Below are 18,405 nucleotides of genomic sequence, written 5' to 3' on the forward strand. Positions count from 1 at the left end.
ACTGAATAAATAAAAATAAATAAATGAACTGAAAACATCTAAGAAAAAAAAAAAGAAAGAAAATGAATCTAATTCCAGTGTGTAGGACCAACAATAAGAGAAAACAGTTAGAAAATCTGACAGACACAACTGAGATCAGGAGCTACCATAACTAAAGGCGTGCCGGACTCATAACTGAAACTAGGGTCATAAAATATACATACACATAAAGGACAACACAGTTAGAAAATCTGACAGACACAACTGAAATCAGGAGCTACCATAACTAAAGGCGTGCTGGACTCATAACTGAAACTAGGGTCATAAAATATACATACACATAAAGGACATTAGTGGAACAAATGTGGAAAATTAAACATAAACTATATATTGGATAACAGTATTTATTAATGTTAAATTTCCTGAGAGTTAATTATGTTGTGGTTAATAATTAATTATGCTGTAATTCAGTATGTTAGAGAATTATACACAACGTATTATATAACATGCCGTCCTTGTCCTTAAGAGATGTCTGCTGAAGTACTTTGGGTTGAAAAGTTATGATGTCTGCAACTCTCAAATGGTTCAGGAAAAAAACGTATACATCTAGAGAGAGATTAATACAAATACAAGTGTGACAAATGTTAATAACCAGTGAATCTAAGAACAAGATATAAGAAGGACCCTATGGAAAGAAGCACAGGATTTAGTGACTGGCTGGCTGTTGGGGGCACGAAAGAAGGAGGAAAGGTTTTGCATGTACCTGACACAGAATACTGGTACTGCCACCAAAAAAGGGAAGCTAAGGGAAGAAACAGTTTTCAGGAGACACATGTTGAACCTGGCTACAGATAAGAAGTGGCAAGAAGAAACAACACACTAGAATGAAATGAGAAAGAAATGTCTTTGAGCAACTGGGACCTAAGAGGGAAGCATGAGAAGGAAATGAGTAAAGCGAGAGAGGACTGACATCGTAATTTACTGGTAGAAGGTGGGAAGAGATAAGAGAAAAACCAGGAGAGCTATGTGACAGAAACTAAGGCAGGAAAAGGATTAAGGCAGTGCTCCATGGAATGATCAACAGCATCAAATGCTGCAGAAACATTACAGAAGGTGATGACTGGCAAATGGAATTAGGAAATAATCAGTGAATTCTGGGTAGAAGTGAGAACCAGGCTATAGGCTCCAGAAAAAGAACAGATAAAGTAGAAATGCAAGACTGGGTACTGAAGAAGTTTACCTTCAATGAAATGATGGAAATGAAATGACAGTTAGAAGGAGCAGCAGAAGCATGGGAGAGCTGTATTCTGTGGGAGACTGGGGCAATCTGGGGAAATTTGCAGTTACAGAAGAAAGAGCAAATAAAGACATCTCAGAGATGAGCTGAACAAGTGAGATTTATGATGCATATTAGGGACAGGAAGAGAACTTAGTTCTAGAAATGGAATGGATTACACTTTCTTTAATACAGGAAGAAAGGGTGAGAGAAGAGGTGAAGAGAGCCACAGTAATAAAAACAGGACATTGACAAAAATAACTTAGAAGCTGAGAAAGAAATCTCAAGATTAGAAAGAAAAACAACTCCTAGGACCGCAGGAATTCAGTCATTTCTGGTCCTTACACAGGCCTCCTGCTCCAGCCACCACTGCATAGAGGAATGGGGCAGCTCCCTGTGACGACTCAATGCACAGTGTAAAACCATCTGAGGGGAATCCTGACTTGAGGTGGAGAGACTCTTCAATTAAGAAGGATGGCATTAAAGGTGACATTCTTATTGTCTTTTGATAGATCCTTTACTTATCTGAGTAAAAAGACCATTTTCTTCTATCAACAGAAGCTACGCCTGGATTAGCAGCTGCTCTACACTGAGGGCAAAGGTGAGCCTGAAATCCCACTGAAAGAAAGCCACCTGTTGGAAGATACCTGCTGACATTATACGGCTAGTAGAGTGAGATGTGGGTCCCTTGGATCATCACTTTTCAAAAGCCTTAGGAGATATGGATAGCAATTTCCTGATGTCATAGAGCAACTAAAAATAAAACAGTTTTACAACCTGTAAAAGAAATGTGCAGCCACAGCAAAACACTGTATAGAACTCATGTGAAGATAAGACATACGAGAAAGAACAATATTTTTATGGCCTTTTATTTCCTGCAAAAGTCATGTGCAATAAAATAGATGGGACTGAGATGACTTTACTGCTTTAGCAAGTATCCTCATAAATAATTAAAAAACAATGTTAGAATAATACAGAAAAAAAAAGTGTTTCCCTCAGGAGATGGACAAAGAGCTCTTGATATATTTTAACAATTTTCCATGACTAAAAATTCTTAGTCACTAAAAAGAGAAGACACTTCCTTTAACCTAATAAAGAACATTTCCCTCCAAATTTACTATACTTCAAATACTATATATACAGCAAATACTGACAGGAAGAGAACTTCCCTTTGAAATCAGGATCAAAATGAGATGAGTACTATCACCACTTCTATTCAACATTACATTGGAGTTCCTAGTCAGTAGGGTAGAGCAAGAAAAAGACATGAAATGTACAGGACTGAAAAGAAAGGAGCAGAATGTTTACAGATAAAACATCAGAATTAGTAAGAGTCTAACATAATTCTGAATTGAACATCAACATGCAGAAATAAAGTGATTTCTATATGACGACAGCAGCAATAAAGGAAAAAATGAATATTTAAAACATCAGTACATAAAAAAACAAGTATCTAAGAACAAATTTAATGAAACATATGTAAAATCTCTATGGGAAACACTGTAAAAGTTCAGAGAAACCTCAAAGACCTAAATAAATAGATATACCATAACATGGATAAAACGATATTATAAAAAGTAAATTCTCCTCAATGTTTTATAGATTCAATGCAATTCCAATCAAAATTCCAGCAGGCATGTGTGTGTGTGCATGAGCACATGTGTAACTTAAAAACTGACCCTAAATTGTAAACTAAAATGCAAAGGACCCAAGCTCAACTTCCCACAGGACCCTCAATTGCCTCCTCCAGGTATATCATCCCATAGGCCCCTGAGTTTTCAGGTGTTAGGCAGCTGGCATTCTGAGACAACTTCTACAGAAAGCTGGCACCCAAACACAGATTGTCTAGTATCCAGGCAGTTTGTGTATCTCACTAGTAAGTTTGCTCCCTTAGCTGCGTGATAAAAAGAGAGGGCCTTGGGAGGAGGAGGAGGGTATGGGGGGGAGGTGGGGGATACCAGCAGAGACAGGCCCTCCCCATGGGGACAACGGGAGGATAAGACCAGTACCTCCTCTTCTATTGCTTGGGAATTTCCTTTCCCTGGGAAAATCTACCCCTTAAATTGTGATCTGAGATGTGGATCCGGCTTGGTAAGCAACAGGTGATGACTGAAAAGGAATCCACTTTGAAACCAGGTGGTAACCCCAAGGTAACACCTTGTATTTCACAATTTTTTTTAATTGCTTTAAAATAATAGTAACAATACGGCCTATGGATGGCATTCCTCGATTCCTTCCATATTCTCAAGTCTCTTTAATCTTAACCTTTTTCCCCACTGGTACAGAAGGAAAATGGAGTTGAGCTATGCCTCTCCTTGACAGAAATTACCAGAGAGCAGCATCTTTAGCAACTGACAGTGAAAGTCACTCAGTCGTGTCTGACTCTGTAACCCCATGGACTGTAGCCCGCCAGGCTCCTCTGTCCATGGAATTCTCCAGGCAAGAATACTGGAGTGGGTAGCCGTTCCCTTCTCCAGGCGATCTTCCCAACCGAGGAATAGAACTATGGTCATCTGCATTGCAGGTGGATTCTTTACCAGCTGAGCTACCAGGGAAGCCCTGGTCTACAACAACTCTTATTAGCTGCAAAGAGGAGGGGTAAGAGGTCTCTGAAGTTTCTAAGATCCTTTCATATGAAAAGAGAGACTGACCACCTCAAAAGCATTGGTGAGCCCCGGAAGCCTTGTGAGGCTATCAGGGAGCCCCAAGTTAAGTACCTATTAATACCAAAGGAATGAGGTTCTGTGATTCTCCTGTACCAGGCTGCTCAGGGAGCCACAGAGCCAAGCCAGATGCTGAGAGAGAAAACGTTACTCCATTCCAACACCCACTGCACTGGCCCAGAATGTGCCCCAGGAAAACTCTGGGAAAGTTAACCGAGACTGAAGATTCTACTGAGATGTCAAAGTCCTCACGATGGCAATGATGGATCTAAAAATAACCTGCCTTGTCATGATGAAAACAGACTAATAAAGGATCATGGCTCAGCAATGAGGAATAGTCTCCTAAACATCTTTATCTCCCTCCAAGGGCCATGGATCATAGAGATGATAATCGGTGGGAGAAAGACCAGAGCCAAGCAAACCTAAGATATACGCACCTCCACCAGTGAACAGCACTGGGTACAGCGTGTGCTGAGCTGGATAAAAGAAGCCCCTATCTATCCCCTTGCTGGCTATCTCCCACATATAATTTTTCACACAAGGATATTAGCCATGTCGCTGTTAGATGCTAACAACTCGTAACTACGGACATGTACTTTGGCCCACTTCAATTCTGCCTGGCAGGCTATAGAATATCAATCACCTGACCTCAAAACATGTTACTGATGTCTCAGTCACTACATTACTCTTTAGGAAAAATGTAAATTTCACTAAGTCAAAAACCCTTGTGTCAGGGCTTCCCTGGTGTTCTGGCGGTTAAGACTCTGTGCTTCCAGTATAGGGAGCATGGGTGTGACCCCTGGTCAGGGAACTAAGATGCCCTGCGGAGCAGCAAAAAAAAACCCAAAATAACTCCACGCAGTGTTTATTTCAAAGCTTCACTGTGACTGGACTATACCTAGGAAACTCATTTCAAAATCAACATAAACCTACTTATCTCACCATTGGCCTGGTAGCCATCACTGTCCTAAACCAACAAGTCTGTCTGTGAAAAATGAACCATAATATAGGCCCAGTAATAATCCTGTGTGTGTTAAAACTGGTAACAAATCTTAGCAAAGTACTCCCAAAACTATAAACTTAAGTTACTAAATAAAACAAGTTCTAAGACTATCTCCAAAGTAAAAAAAAAAAAAAGAAGAAGAAGTACATGAAAGTGTACAGGTGGCTAGAGATGGTCAAAGTTCTTAGCTTCCCAGTAACCCCGGCTTGGGAGAGTAGTACCTTATCCATATGGAAGATCAAATCCAATTCACAAACATTCTCAAAACACTTGTCCAGAGTCTCCACGAAAACCTAGGAAACAAGGAGAAATAGATACACAATTCCTATCTTCATAAAATGTCACATGAGAAAGTAAAGGGGGCAGTCAAGATACTATTTGCCTTATGATAGATCTCAAAAACCCTCAAAAAACCCCAATGCACTCCAAACCTTCCAGCTGATCTCCCTACTTATCCCAATCTGAAGGGGGCAACTGAGGATAGGACCACCTTGTTGTCAGTATAGCAACACAACCAGCAGACACATATGGCTTTCTTTCCCCTTTTATAAGATGCTAATTTATCAATATACAAAAGAATAACAAAATAACTATTTAACTATGTCCTTTCCCCAAGCCACCACTTACACATGCGAAAGAATTTTTCATTATGATGGTGTTAACAGATCTATCCGGCTAATTTCAATGAACGTTAACTTCAAAATACTTTTCCATGAATCAACTTAATTAACATGCTTAACACTTTTAATTTACCTTTAAATATAAGACTTAAACAGAAAAGTGTACAAATGATAATGAGTTCAGAATGAACACACCATATAAATGCCATCCTGATACTGAAATGCAGTATTAGAGCTCCCTAGAAGCCCCCTCTCCAAAGGTAACCGCCATCCTAACTCCTGCCATCAATTTAGTTTTGCCAGCCCCTGAATCTACATAAAAGGTGGCAAATTATCCTTTCCTTACATTGCTACTTACACTCAAGTTTTTCCAAACTAGCAAAGTATCATTTAGGGAATACATACCACATGATAAAACAATACAGAGAAGCAAAGCAATGATCAACTTAAAAGTATGAAAAAGTGAATGAGAAGGATAGAACTGAGGGGGGACATATAGGAGATTTAAGGCCCTAGCAACGTACTATTTCTTAATCTGGGTGACAATTTCTTCTTTAAATTGGTATTCTTCAAACTATATAGGCATGTTTTCTGTATTTGTTATGTATACATGTTTCACAATAAAAATTACTTAAAAACAACAGTAATCTTATTGGGATTCTGATTGGGTTTTTAGTAATTTATAAGCTGGAAGCACAGTTGATCCTTGGACAACACAGGTTTGAACAGTGCGGGTCCACTTAATTTTTTAATCATTCATTAAAATGTTTGCTCAAATTAGAGTGAACAGTAAGAGACACCCTTTTGATAAATGCCTGTAGATTTCTCCCCTGAGAACACTCTGGCTCTTGGTTTTAAAACTAAAATTGGCTGTTTCTGGGTGACGGGGAGAGGAGAAGAAAGATGTTTTCACTATATTCTTGGTATACCTTTTGAATTTTGAGCCACATAAGTGTATTATTTCTTCAACAATAAACACTGAATACCCAAGTAAAAATACTTCCTATTCCAATTTAAGAGTACTTCAGAAAAATAATTTGGGTAATTATTTCTCTGAGCATCTACTGGATGAAATTACATTAGTTTCTACTATCTTTCTTATTGCTGTAACAGAGATGTGGCTCAGATGGTAAAGAGTTCACCTGCAATGCAGGAGACCTGGGTTTGATTCCTGGGGTAGGAAGAACCCCTGGAGGAGGAAATGGCAACCTACTCCGGTATTCCTGCCTGGAGAATCCCCATGGACAGAGGAGCCTGGCGGGGTACATTCCATGGGGTTGCAAAGAGTTGGACATGACTGAGCGACTAAGCACATACACAAGAATATTTCATTGTTAAACTGACTTGTACCCTTGGAATAAAGACTATTAGGACATATTGAATAATTCTTTTAGTATGCAGTATTCCAGAGAGAAAAAAACTTAAAAAAGAACATCTTACTTATAAATCAAAACAAATGCTTATACACACAGAGCCAAAACATGAAACAAAAATTCTTACACCAACAAAACATGAATGATTTAAGATCACACTGCTTGTTAATGGGAGAATCTAAAACAAGAGACAGGTCTCATGACTCCTTGCTTCAACAAATAACTGGCTAAGATTTTATTGAACAATTCTGTCCAATAGTAATATGTCATATCTGACTAATATTTTCTTTTTGAGAGGCTTTTGGATCATAACCAATCTACTCCATAAAATACACTTAAACAGGACGATGTTTTTAGTCTGAATTTAAAAAATAACTTACATAATAGAGGTTTTCTTGTACTTTAACATTTAAAAAAAATCTACTGAGTCTATTAGGGAGTCAGTTTTTCATTTAACCTTTCTTATTTCATCAGGATATTGGATTCAAGGTCTTTCTGTGGACCTACTTTGGGTATTTATTTTTTGGAGTCAGTTATTTCAAATACATTGGCATTATAACTATGTATTTCAACCTCTAAAAACATTTTGATGGTTTCTTTTCCTGACTTTTATTCTTTTTATCAGGATAACTATTGATTTTATTGTCTTTTAAAAGATCAAACCTCTTACTTACTATTATTCTCACTTTTTATTTATCTATCTTCCCAAATCCAATGCACCCTAAGTATTTAATAAATGTCCGTAATATCATAAAGTTACATTTTCTCTTTGTCTTGTTAACATAGATATCTGAAGTGCATCTCCTCCAAAAACTGCATCTCAATTTAAAAAATATATTATCGCTATATTTCATTTATTTTCTAATACATGTGTTACATGCATACTCCTATGGCATTCTATAGTGTAAAATATTTAATACATTGTCACAATTGAATTCTATGACATAGTATTTTGGATTTTTTTAGTTGAAATATAGTTGACATACAACATGATGTTAGCTTCAGATATACTACATAGTGATTTTACATTTGCATATATTATGATACAATGAACACAATAAGACTAGTAATCATCTGTTTGCAAACCCAGTTACTGCAATATTACGGATCACATCCCTTAAGTTGTATACTATGTCCCGGCTCATCTGTTTGACACCCAGAGGTCTGTATTCTCAGTCCTCGTTGCCTGTGCTGCCTTCCACCTCCATCCCCCGTCCCTGACAAACATCCATTTGTTCTCTGCAAGTCTGTTTCCATCCTAACAACCTAAGATTTCTATACCAGATGGGGGATCCATGACTCACACCTAGGTTTTCTGATTCTAGATCTTGAGCTCTTTCTGTTATCCCACATTGACTCTCAATATCCAATCTGACTCAGGTGTTAAGAAAGCATTTAAAATTACCACAGAGATGAGTCTTTTTTGGCTGTTTCCAGTATTTATTTATACTTTTACATATGATAAGTGAATATGATACATGAAATTTTTAAACTACTACTAAATCATTTTCTGAATGTGAATGGGTAAAATATATAAATAAAATGAAAAGTTACTATATCCAAGAATATAACTTTTTGGAAGAGTATAGTATATGTAAAATAAAAATACACATTCAAAATTTCCATTTCTTTATCCTAAAGTTTATTAAATTTAGCTTCTTTAATTTTATCTTAATAAAATATAGTTGTAAACAAGTAAAGTTTGTATTTTATAGCTAGAGTTTTCTATAATTGGTGTTATTAGGTTTTACACATGCTCTTTTTGAGTGCTTTCAACTTAAGTGACTTGTTAAAGTCACACAAAGTCTATCTAGAATATCATGTAACAAATAATGGGTACATGATATTGTACCCATTATTGTCCTAATTAATGGTTCCCAGTATAGGGTCCCCCATACCTCAATTTCCATGAAAGTAATGAAAACAAATCTGTAAGCCATTTCTAATTTTCAAAAAGCCTTAAAAAATCATGTTTACCTATGTCAAGACTGTACTTATTAGATAAAACATCAAGTTCCTTTGTTTCAGGCTAGAATTACAAGTGAAAATATAAAGTATGTATTTTAAAATATCATTTAGTTTGATACTTAAAAAAATATTTCAAAACATGACATGATAGTATAATTTATAATGACAAATATTTGGTATTCATCCTTGTTGCTGGCTCCTAAAAACCTTGGAATTTCCAAAGTGATAGGGTTGTCTTATTCTGCTAATAAGGTTAACTTCTGGAAAGCACCAAAGAATGGGGGCTGGTTGCCATGGGAACCTACTGTATGACTGGGAACTTTGAGTCCCACTTACTGATCTCTGGGAGGGGAGAGGGGATGCAGCCTCAATCAATCACCAATGGCAATGACTCAATCAATCCTGCCTATGTAAAGAGGCCTCCATAAAACCCAAAAGGGATAGGTTTCAGAGAGTTTCTATGTTAGTAACAGTGGAGATCTGAGGAGAGTGGCACGCCTGGAGAGGGCACAGAAGCTCCACGCCCTTTTCCCCTGCCTTGTGCTATGCATCTCTTCCATCTGACTATTCCTAAGTTATATCCTTTCACATTAAGCTAGCAGAGTAAAATGTTTCTCTATAAAGTTCTGTGAGCCACTCTAGCAAATTAACTGAACCTGAGGAGGAAATCATGCGAGGAGGCAATCTTGGGCGTAGTCAATCTACAGGCTGTCAGTCAAATGCACAGGCGACAGACAACTCGGACCTGACATCGGTGTCCATCTTTGGGTAGACAAGTGTCAGAGCTGAGTAAATTTGTGGGACCCCTGGTGAGTGTCCATGGAGAACTGAGTTACTTGCTTCAGGTGCGGGGTGGGGGGAGTATACATATAGGAATTGGTGTCAGACTCATAAGAAAGCCAAGGGCAGTGAGAGCTGGAGAAGCAGAGAACCTAAAAGCGCTAAGAATGGTTGAGGGTTGCTAAGGCGCTTTCTCAGAGCACCACCTGGTGGACATGCAGCAATGTTTACCAGTATCAATAAAGAGACTGACTAAATTAGGATCTACATACAGATCAAAAATTTTTAGCTACTACAGATTTTTAGCTACTAAAAATCCAGACCAAACTTTCTGAAGTGGCTACCATCATTACCTGCTACACATACCTGGATGAGGTCCAAGATCCCAAGTTCACTTTCTGAGGAATCCACACAAAATACAAAGTAGAGGGTAGCATAATGCCGATAAATCAGTTTGTAGTCAGAGCCACCAATCAAACTGTGGAGGATGGGAAACATTTAAAAGCTTGTATTGGAATTGAACATATCAAAGAGAAGCTCTGTGCCAAGGAATGAAAATGGGCCCAAAACAAAGGAGGAGGGTAGGCCAAACAATAAGCCATTTCTACCAGGTGAAGGGCAACCAAATTTGGCAGAGGTGCCTAAAGCCATTTTACTTCATTTTTTCTTCTACCCATCCTTCCAGGACAGAGAAGGTGATGGCACCCCACTCCAGTACTCTTGCCTGGAAAATCCCATGGACGGAGGAGCCTGGTAGGCTGCAGTCCATGGGGTCGCTAAGAGTCGGACACGACTGAGCGACTTCACTTTCGCTTTTCACTTTCATGCATTGGAGAAGGAAATGGCAACCCACTCCAGTATTCTTGCCTGGAGAATCCCAGGGATGGGGGAGCCTGGTGGGCCACCATCTATGGGGTCGCACAGAGTTGGACATGACTGAAGTGACTTAGCAGCAGCATTCTCCCAGGAACCAAACATTTAAATATCTGAAGCACAATCATTTAATAGCTTCCCAAACAGAGCTGAGTCTCTCCCTGAGCAGACTATGCTCAGCTCAGCTCAACTGCATCAGATACTTGCCCGACACTTAAGCACTGCGTGAAGAAGCAATAATGGCATGATGAAGGCCACCCGAAAGTGGATATATGCGGAGAAAACTGATGATTTACCTTCCACCCTCCAAGAAGTTACAGATGTTGTCATCCCGCTTGAGAACTAGATGAAAGGTCTCTCGAACAATCTGCTGCTGAATTTCTTCTGGCTATGGAATAAAAGAAATAAAGTGAGTCAGTGGGAAAGCCTGAAAAACTATACCCCTTCCAAACAGGAATGATCTGAACATTTGGTACCAGTTTCCTGAAAAGACAGAAATGATGAGTGGAGGTAAAAATAAAAGGAGAATCTATAGCAAATGGAAAAGGCTCTGTTACAGGAAATAAAATAAGGTATATTAACCTAGATATCTAGTCCCTAACCATTACTGTCCTGCTAGGTGAGCTGATATTTCTCATACAGCGTCAAAGAATTCTCATACAAGGTTAAAAAATACCTAGAAGGCACAGTCCTGAAATATTTTATATTACCCTAGAAAACATCTATGCCAGGACAAATAACAAATGTCAATAGATCTACGACTGTAAGGAAGTCAAGATGTAGTCATGTACATGTTTTAAAAACCTGCATGAGAGTCCCTCGGACCGCAAGGAGATCAAATCAGTCAATCCTAAAGGAAATCAGTCCTGAATATTCATTGGAAGGACTGATGCTGAAGCTGAAACTCCAATACTTTGGCCACCTGATGCGAAGAACTGACTCACTGGAAAAGACCCTGATGCTGGGAAAGACTGAAGGCAGGAGAAAGGGACGAGAGAGGATGAGATGGTTGGATGGCATCACCGACTTGATGGACATGAATTTGAGCAAGCTCTGGGAGCTGGTGATGGACAGGGAAGGCTGGCGTGCTGCAGTCCATGGGGTTGCAAAGAGTTGGAAACTGAGCAACTGAACTGAACTGAATACCGGTAATACAGACATTATACATAAGATGCTGTGTGACCAACAAAGTACTACTGAGAAAGCAGAAAATATTCTATTGAGAGATTTGAATCTTGAACAATTGCAGATCTATAAATACCTTTTTTCACTTACTATTCACTTACTACACACCAGAAAGCTCAAATGTGATGGGATCTCTTGATGACCCACGTTTGATTTCTATTTATACATATGAGGTTCATATTAAGTATGTTTAAAAAAAAAGGATATGGAGAGGGAGAAATCAGTTATTAAAACAAAAACAGGGACTTCCCTGGCAGTCTTGTGGTTAAGACTCTGCACTTCCACTGCTAGGGGTGTGGATTCAAATCCCTTGTTAGGGAACTAAGATCCCATGTGTCTCTTGGTCAAAAAAAAAAAAAAAGACAAAAGTAATTAAAAGCTATAAACCAGTGCTCTCAAATCTCAATGTATAATGGGATTTTCCCAGTGGTCCAATGGTTAGGACTCTGCGTTTTCACTGCCAAGGACACAGGTTCAGTCTCTGGCAGGGAAACTAAGATATCTCAAGCGAGGTGTCTCAGCCAAAAAAAAGCAACAACCACCCAGTGAGTTTGAATAATGATTCACCTGGAAATACTGTTAAAATGCAGGCTAATTTTGTAGGTCTGGGGTAGGTCCTGAGACTGAAGTTCTAACAAGTTTCCAGGTAATAAGAACGCTGCTGATCTGAGAACCATTTTGAGTAGCAAAGCTTAAGAAAACTGTCAGACTGGACTCACCCTCAGAGTTAGAAAATAAACTCAAGTAACATTAACCCCTTTCCCTCCATAGCACTGAATTTAGGCTAGAAGTGGTTATTTAAAACAAACAGAAGAAAAAAGAGGAAAAACATCATTGTGGAGCAATTATGTTTCAAAACTTTGACTTACACAGGTACACAGTGGCTCTCCACATTTAATGAATGGATGAATAATAAAACTTGCTAATAACTGGACACTGTAAGTTTAAGTAAATCAATCACTATTTTCTGGTTCCCATTTTAAAGAACTCACAAAGTTCAAAGATGCCAGGATGCTGTAAAGGCTTAACTCTGGGTACCCAGAAATACAAAACATGCTAAGCACCAGCATTTTTAAACTGAAAGAAATCTTGAAAACTAAAGCCTTTTATCTGACTCTACCGGGAAGTGATGGTAGTCAGTGGGTAAGCAGTATGAAATGCTGAGGCTACCTAATTTCTAATTCAACAAAATAGCAAATTACCAACTGCTTACATCTCTCAGTGATTTTCATAATCCCTCATATCTTTTAGTACTTTGCAGTTTCCAAGGTTATTTTCACTAAGGAGCTAATTTAGTTCTTAAAAATCCTACGCTCTTCAAAGATATACAAATGTCAGTAAGGGCAGGAAAAAAATCAGTCATTAGAAAAAAAACAAAACCACAAGGAGAATCCACTTAATACTTACTAAAATGTCTTTAATCAAAAAGATAATAGAAAATGTTGACAGAGAGGTAGAAAAATTAGAATTTAAAAAATATTTATTTTTGGCTGCGTTGAGTCTTAGTTGCAGCACACAAAAGAAAAGGAAAGTGAAGTTGCTCAGTCGTGTCCGACTCTTTGCGACCGCATGGTCTGTAGCCTACCAGGCTCCTCTGTCCATGGGATTTTCCAGGCAAGAGTACGGGAGTGGATTGCCATTTCCTTCTCCAGCGGATCTTCCCAACCCAGGGATGGAACCCAGGTCTCCCGCACTGTAACAGACGCTTTACCGTCTGAGCCACCAGGGAAGCCCACAGGCTCAGTAGCTGCGGCATGGGCTTAGTTGCCCCAGGGCACATGGGATCTTAGATCCCCAATCAAGGAGTCCCCTCCATTGGAAGGTGGATTCTCAACCTCTGGACCATCAGGGAAGTCCCAAGCTGTATTGCTTATATATTGTTGATAGGAATGTAAAATGGCATAGCCACTTTAGAAAGCAGTTTGGCAGTTCATCCAAATGACAACTACAAAGTCACTACGTGACTCAGCAATTCTACTCCGAGATACATACCCAAGAGAAATGTAAATACACACTCACACAAAAAGCTTGTACATGAATGTTTGTAGCAGCATTATTCACAAGAGCCAGAGGTAGAAATAGCATCTAATGAATGGATAATCAAAATGTGATAGATCCACTCAATGGGATATGTGCCAAGTCACTTTACTAGCGTCTCATTACAACCCTGTGGACAGTAGCCCACCAGGCTCCTCTGTCCATGGGATTCTCCAGGCAAGAATACTGGAGTGGGTTGCCATTTCCTCCTCCAGGGAATCTTCCCCACCCAGCCATTGAACCTAGGTCTCTTATGTCCCCTGCATCGGCACGCAGGTTCTTTATCACTAGCAACACCTGGGAAACCTATCTATGGAATGTAACTTGGCAATATAAAGGAATAAAGAACTGGTAACACTACAACATGGATGAACCTTGAAAACATTATACTAAAAGAAAGAAGTCAGTAATAAAAGACCACATATTGTATGATCCCATTTTACGTAAAAGTCCAGAACAGGCAAATTTAGAGAGAGAGAAAATAGATATTGGTTGCCTAAGACTAGGGGAATTGAGGAAATACAGAGTAATTGCTAATGGGTAGGGATTCCTTTTGGGGATAATGAAAATATTCTAAAATTGTGGTGATGGTTGCATAACTTTTAAAGTAGTAAAAACCATTCCACTGTATATTTTTAAAAGGTGAACTGTAGGTATGTAACATATCACAATAACACTTTTAAAAACCTGAGAAAAACTGACACACAAATGCAAACTGAATAGTTACTGAATGTTAATATAAATCGGTATGATTTAATAAAATGTAACCAAGCTATACAAGTCTATTTAAAAGGTACCCCCCCTAAAAAATTTCTCTCATTTCTATTCATTCTATTTAACAAGAGGAAATAAAGTCTGAAAGAGATTTGTTAACTTGACACAAGGGTTTAAAAAAGAAGGTGTTGCTGAAGCCTGAATGTAAGTTTTCTGACACTTTCCCCTTTATGGTTTTCTCAGTCCACCAATTATATACGTAACATTTTGAAACCTAGCCACGAAGAAATAAAACGTCGGGGTGCAGGAGGCAAATGATGATGCTTATTTTTTCAGAGGAACGTCTTTGGAAAATTCGTGAGTGAGAACTCGCATTCTCACTCACTGAGCCCCCACGCGGCAGCATTTATAATTTCTCAATATTTCCCACTTTGAAACTTTCTTCAATTCTACAGAATGAAGGCTGTCTAGTCCCTGGGCACTCCTAGCCTACACTGAAGTAAAATAATTCCAAGAAAGCATTTTTCAAATCCTCTGGCTAAAGCAAAACCATTAAAAGGCTGCATATTTCTTCCTCCTCAGGAAACTCCGTTTAGCGACCAACAAGATTAATAAGACTTGGTTCAAGCTGTCAAGGAGGCACATCCCCACCATCATTTAAAGTGCCCCGAGACTCTAGGAGAAGTGTCACAGAATAGCACAGAAATGTCGGGGTCCAGGAAGAGGGAGGGAAGAGCCGGTGAAGCGGGGCGTGGGACCCAAGGCCTGAGACTGGAAGAGTCCTTCCGGGACTTGCCGTCCGCGGAAGGCTGAGTCTGGGGTCACTCATGTTGCTGGACCCCGAGGTCAGCGGCCGCTGCCCGCGAGCGCCGTACGGCCCCAAAAAAGGGAAGGGGGCGCAGGCGCCCTGAAAGGACGTGACGAAGCTGCGCACTCACGAAACGCTGGTAGAAGCGGACCAGCCGCGGCTTCCCGTGGTTATTGAAAACCAGAATCGCCTGAATCATCTTTGCCCGCCACGCTCCTTTCACCACCGGCTGCTTCCAGAGGAGCCTCTCCTTCCGCCACAACAAGGACTCTTCCGGCTGGTGCGCTGCTGAGAGTGGTCCCCGGAAACATGTCCCGGCGCCCAGGGACCTGACCACGAAGAGTCCGGCTTCCCGGCAAGCCTTGGAGGAAGGCTCTTTAGGATGGGAGGCTGGCTGGCGGGGAAAGGCTCCTGCGAACACCGAATTTGGGGAGGGCCGTCACCTTGGCCGGCGTCGGTTGCCCACTCAGGGTCTGGCCAGGGCGCGAACGCGGCTCTCTGCCCTTTGTCTAGAACGACTGCTTGCCGCAGAATCCCGGCCCTGCGCAAAGCCGAGCCAGTCGGAAAAGGATGGGATGGAGAAGCAGAAACCGCAAAAGCAGCCGCGCTCTTTTGAAGCGCGGTTGAAGACGCGCGGGCGCCTCTTTTTATCTGGGTCTGCGTCAACACACACGGTCATGCTTTTCGCTTGACACTGCAGAGCGTTCCGAACATTAGGGAACATCTTTACTTTTTGGTATTACAAGCAGTGCTGTAGTGAATTACATATGTGCCTCCTCGTGCAAAAGTCCTCCTCGTGCAAAAGGGCTGTCTCTCCATGGTAGATAACGAATGGTGGAATTAAGGGATCTTTAATGCAATTCCTTTTAAAAGGTACCTGCGACTCCACATTGGTAGGGTTTGTACTTTCTTTTAATACCTTAGTGGGGGTGAGTGGAGCACGTCCTTATATTGCAGATAGAGCTGCAAATGGGAATTACCTGCCCAAAGGACTGTTGACAATACGTATAAAAAAGCCTTTAAAATATATTGAACATTAGACCCAGCATTTGCAGTTTAGAATGTATAATAAAACGACTGTGGATGTGTGAAAAGATTTACCCTCAGGAACGTGCATCTCAGTAGTCTTATTTCGGGGGAAATGGGAAGCAACAACTCATTATTCCAAAATGAGAAATTGGTTAAATGCATTGATCCACGTGCATACGAGAAATATTAAAGTTATAAAAAATCATGTTGTGAAAGGTTTATGTCTAGGGAAATGTTCATGGCATAGCTGTGAGTGGAAAGATTACACGAAGTATGTACAGGGACACTGTACTTTGTAAAAGACTAGAAGTATATACACAAAAGGGCTTGCGTGGTGGCTCAGTGGTTAAGAATCCACCTGCCAAGCAGGAGAGGCAGGTTTGATCCCTGGGTGGGGAAGATGCCCTGGGGGAAAAGATGGCAATCCACTCCAGTATTCTTGCCTGGGAAATTCCATGGACAGAGGAGCCTGGCGGGCTACAGTCCATGAGGTCAAAAAGAATCAAACATGACTTAGCAACAGCATAGCTACTAATATATAAAATTTTTATGTCTGTAAATCAATTTTTTAATGGAAAAGTTTTTAAAATATGGAAAATGGTTATATTTAAAATATAACTGACCAACCCAAAAGACCTTCGCCCTCAGTAATAAATAGGCAAAGGTACTGAATAACAAACAAGGATATACATCTAGGAAACAAAGATGAAAAAAATATTTAAGCTCACTATTAATGGGGGAAAAGGCTAATTAAAATTAAAGTATTAACTTTAAAGTTAAAATATTATTTTCACCTTATCAATATCCATTTTTAAAATATTATCACATCCAAATCTGGCAAGAGTAGCATGAAAATAAGTCCTTTTCTGCCTTGCCGGTGAGATAATTTAGTAAAGCAATCTGGCAATATGACAAGATCTTTACAAAGAATCCCTAGATTTCCAGTAATCTGTCTCCTGGGAATCCATCCCTAAGGAAATTACCCCCAAAATATAGTCAAGGGGGAGGGGCAGGCAGGTGAGAGAACTATGTAACTTAAAATTGTTTTTGACATAGCTCCAAATAGAGATCAATTAATTACCCAAATTTTGGAAAATGACAGAACTATTAAGGCTGCTGCTGCTGCTTAGTTGCTTCAGTCCTGTCCAGGCTCCTCTGTCCATAAGATTCTCCAGGCAAGAATACTGGAGTGGGTAGCCATGACCTCCTCCAGGGCATCTTCATTAAGGTTAATCAATCTTAAAAACAATGTATGAAGACTATGTGGCAATATAGACAATGGTTATATAACATCAGTTGAAAAAGGATTATCAAATTTTATGTGTTGGTATAATATTGCAGTAACCATGTACAGAAATTGTATATCCAAGGTCAGGCCACTCCCCTATCTCCATGGCTTTGTAGGTCCTATTCTCTTGCTGGAAAGTCCCTTTCCACCTGCCTGCCTGAATATTTTTCCATCTCCTCTGCCGCTGCTATAGACCAGATCACTCTAGGCTCTCACCCCCACCACAGCAGCAGTCTCCTATTGGGCTCATTGCCTTCAGTTTCTCTGCAGTCAAGCAATCTTTGAAATATACAAATAAGATCATATTACTCTCCCTGGGATCACTGGCTTCCAAGATATTAAGGATAATGTCCCAAAACATCAACACTTAACATGCTGAAGATGCCATGCCTGACCTCCAGCCTCACCTCCAACGCAGTTCCACTCCCATCACTCTCTGAGCGCCAGCCATGATAGCCTTTTCCTCCAGGAGCCCCTCCCCAACCTGCTGAGATCCCGGAACCTAGCTGTTGCCCCCGGCTTCCCGATTGACACACTGTGCCTGCTTATTTAGGATGGTGGCCTGCCCACAGGAGCTTACCCTACCCTTTGGGCAGCAGGATGCCCTCCCTGGGTGCCTCTCCCCAAGTCAGTGTACCCAGTCCTCCTCCTGTTTAAGCCCTCCCTGGCCACCACGTGCTTGAGGTCCCAGCATGCTCAATGGTGAGCGAGCCCCATTCAGGCACAGGACACTAGGGAAGCGGCTTCTAGAGTAGCCGCAGTGAGAGAAAAAGATGTGAACCGAGACAAGGGCAGCAAGAACAGAAGAG

At 40.3% G+C, this 18,405-nt stretch overlaps 1 protein-coding gene across 1 annotated transcript in view; it reads right to left on the bottom strand.

Moving 5' to 3' along the window:
• LOC113880014 (AP-3 complex subunit sigma-2) overlaps positions 1-15,555 on the bottom strand; it is a 41,233-nt gene extending 25,678 nt beyond the window's left edge. The window contains exons 1-4 of the mRNA XM_027521976.1: positions 15,410-15,555; positions 10,832-10,923; positions 10,029-10,140; positions 5,143-5,214 (exon numbers count right to left, since the gene is read on the bottom strand). Coding sequence (XP_027377777.1) covers positions 5,143-5,214; positions 10,029-10,140; positions 10,832-10,923; positions 15,410-15,478 — 345 coding nt within the window. The 5' untranslated portion in view covers positions 15,479-15,555. The remainder of the gene's footprint in view (positions 1-5,142; positions 5,215-10,028; positions 10,141-10,831; positions 10,924-15,409) is intronic.
• Between the last annotated feature and the right edge of the window lie 2,850 nt (positions 15,556-18,405).

The sequence above is a fragment of the Bos indicus x Bos taurus genome, chromosome 21, assembly GCF_003369695.1.
Source record: "Bos indicus x Bos taurus breed Angus x Brahman F1 hybrid chromosome 21, Bos_hybrid_MaternalHap_v2.0, whole genome shotgun sequence".
Lineage (NCBI taxonomy): Eukaryota > Metazoa > Chordata > Mammalia > Artiodactyla > Bovidae > Bos > Bos indicus x Bos taurus.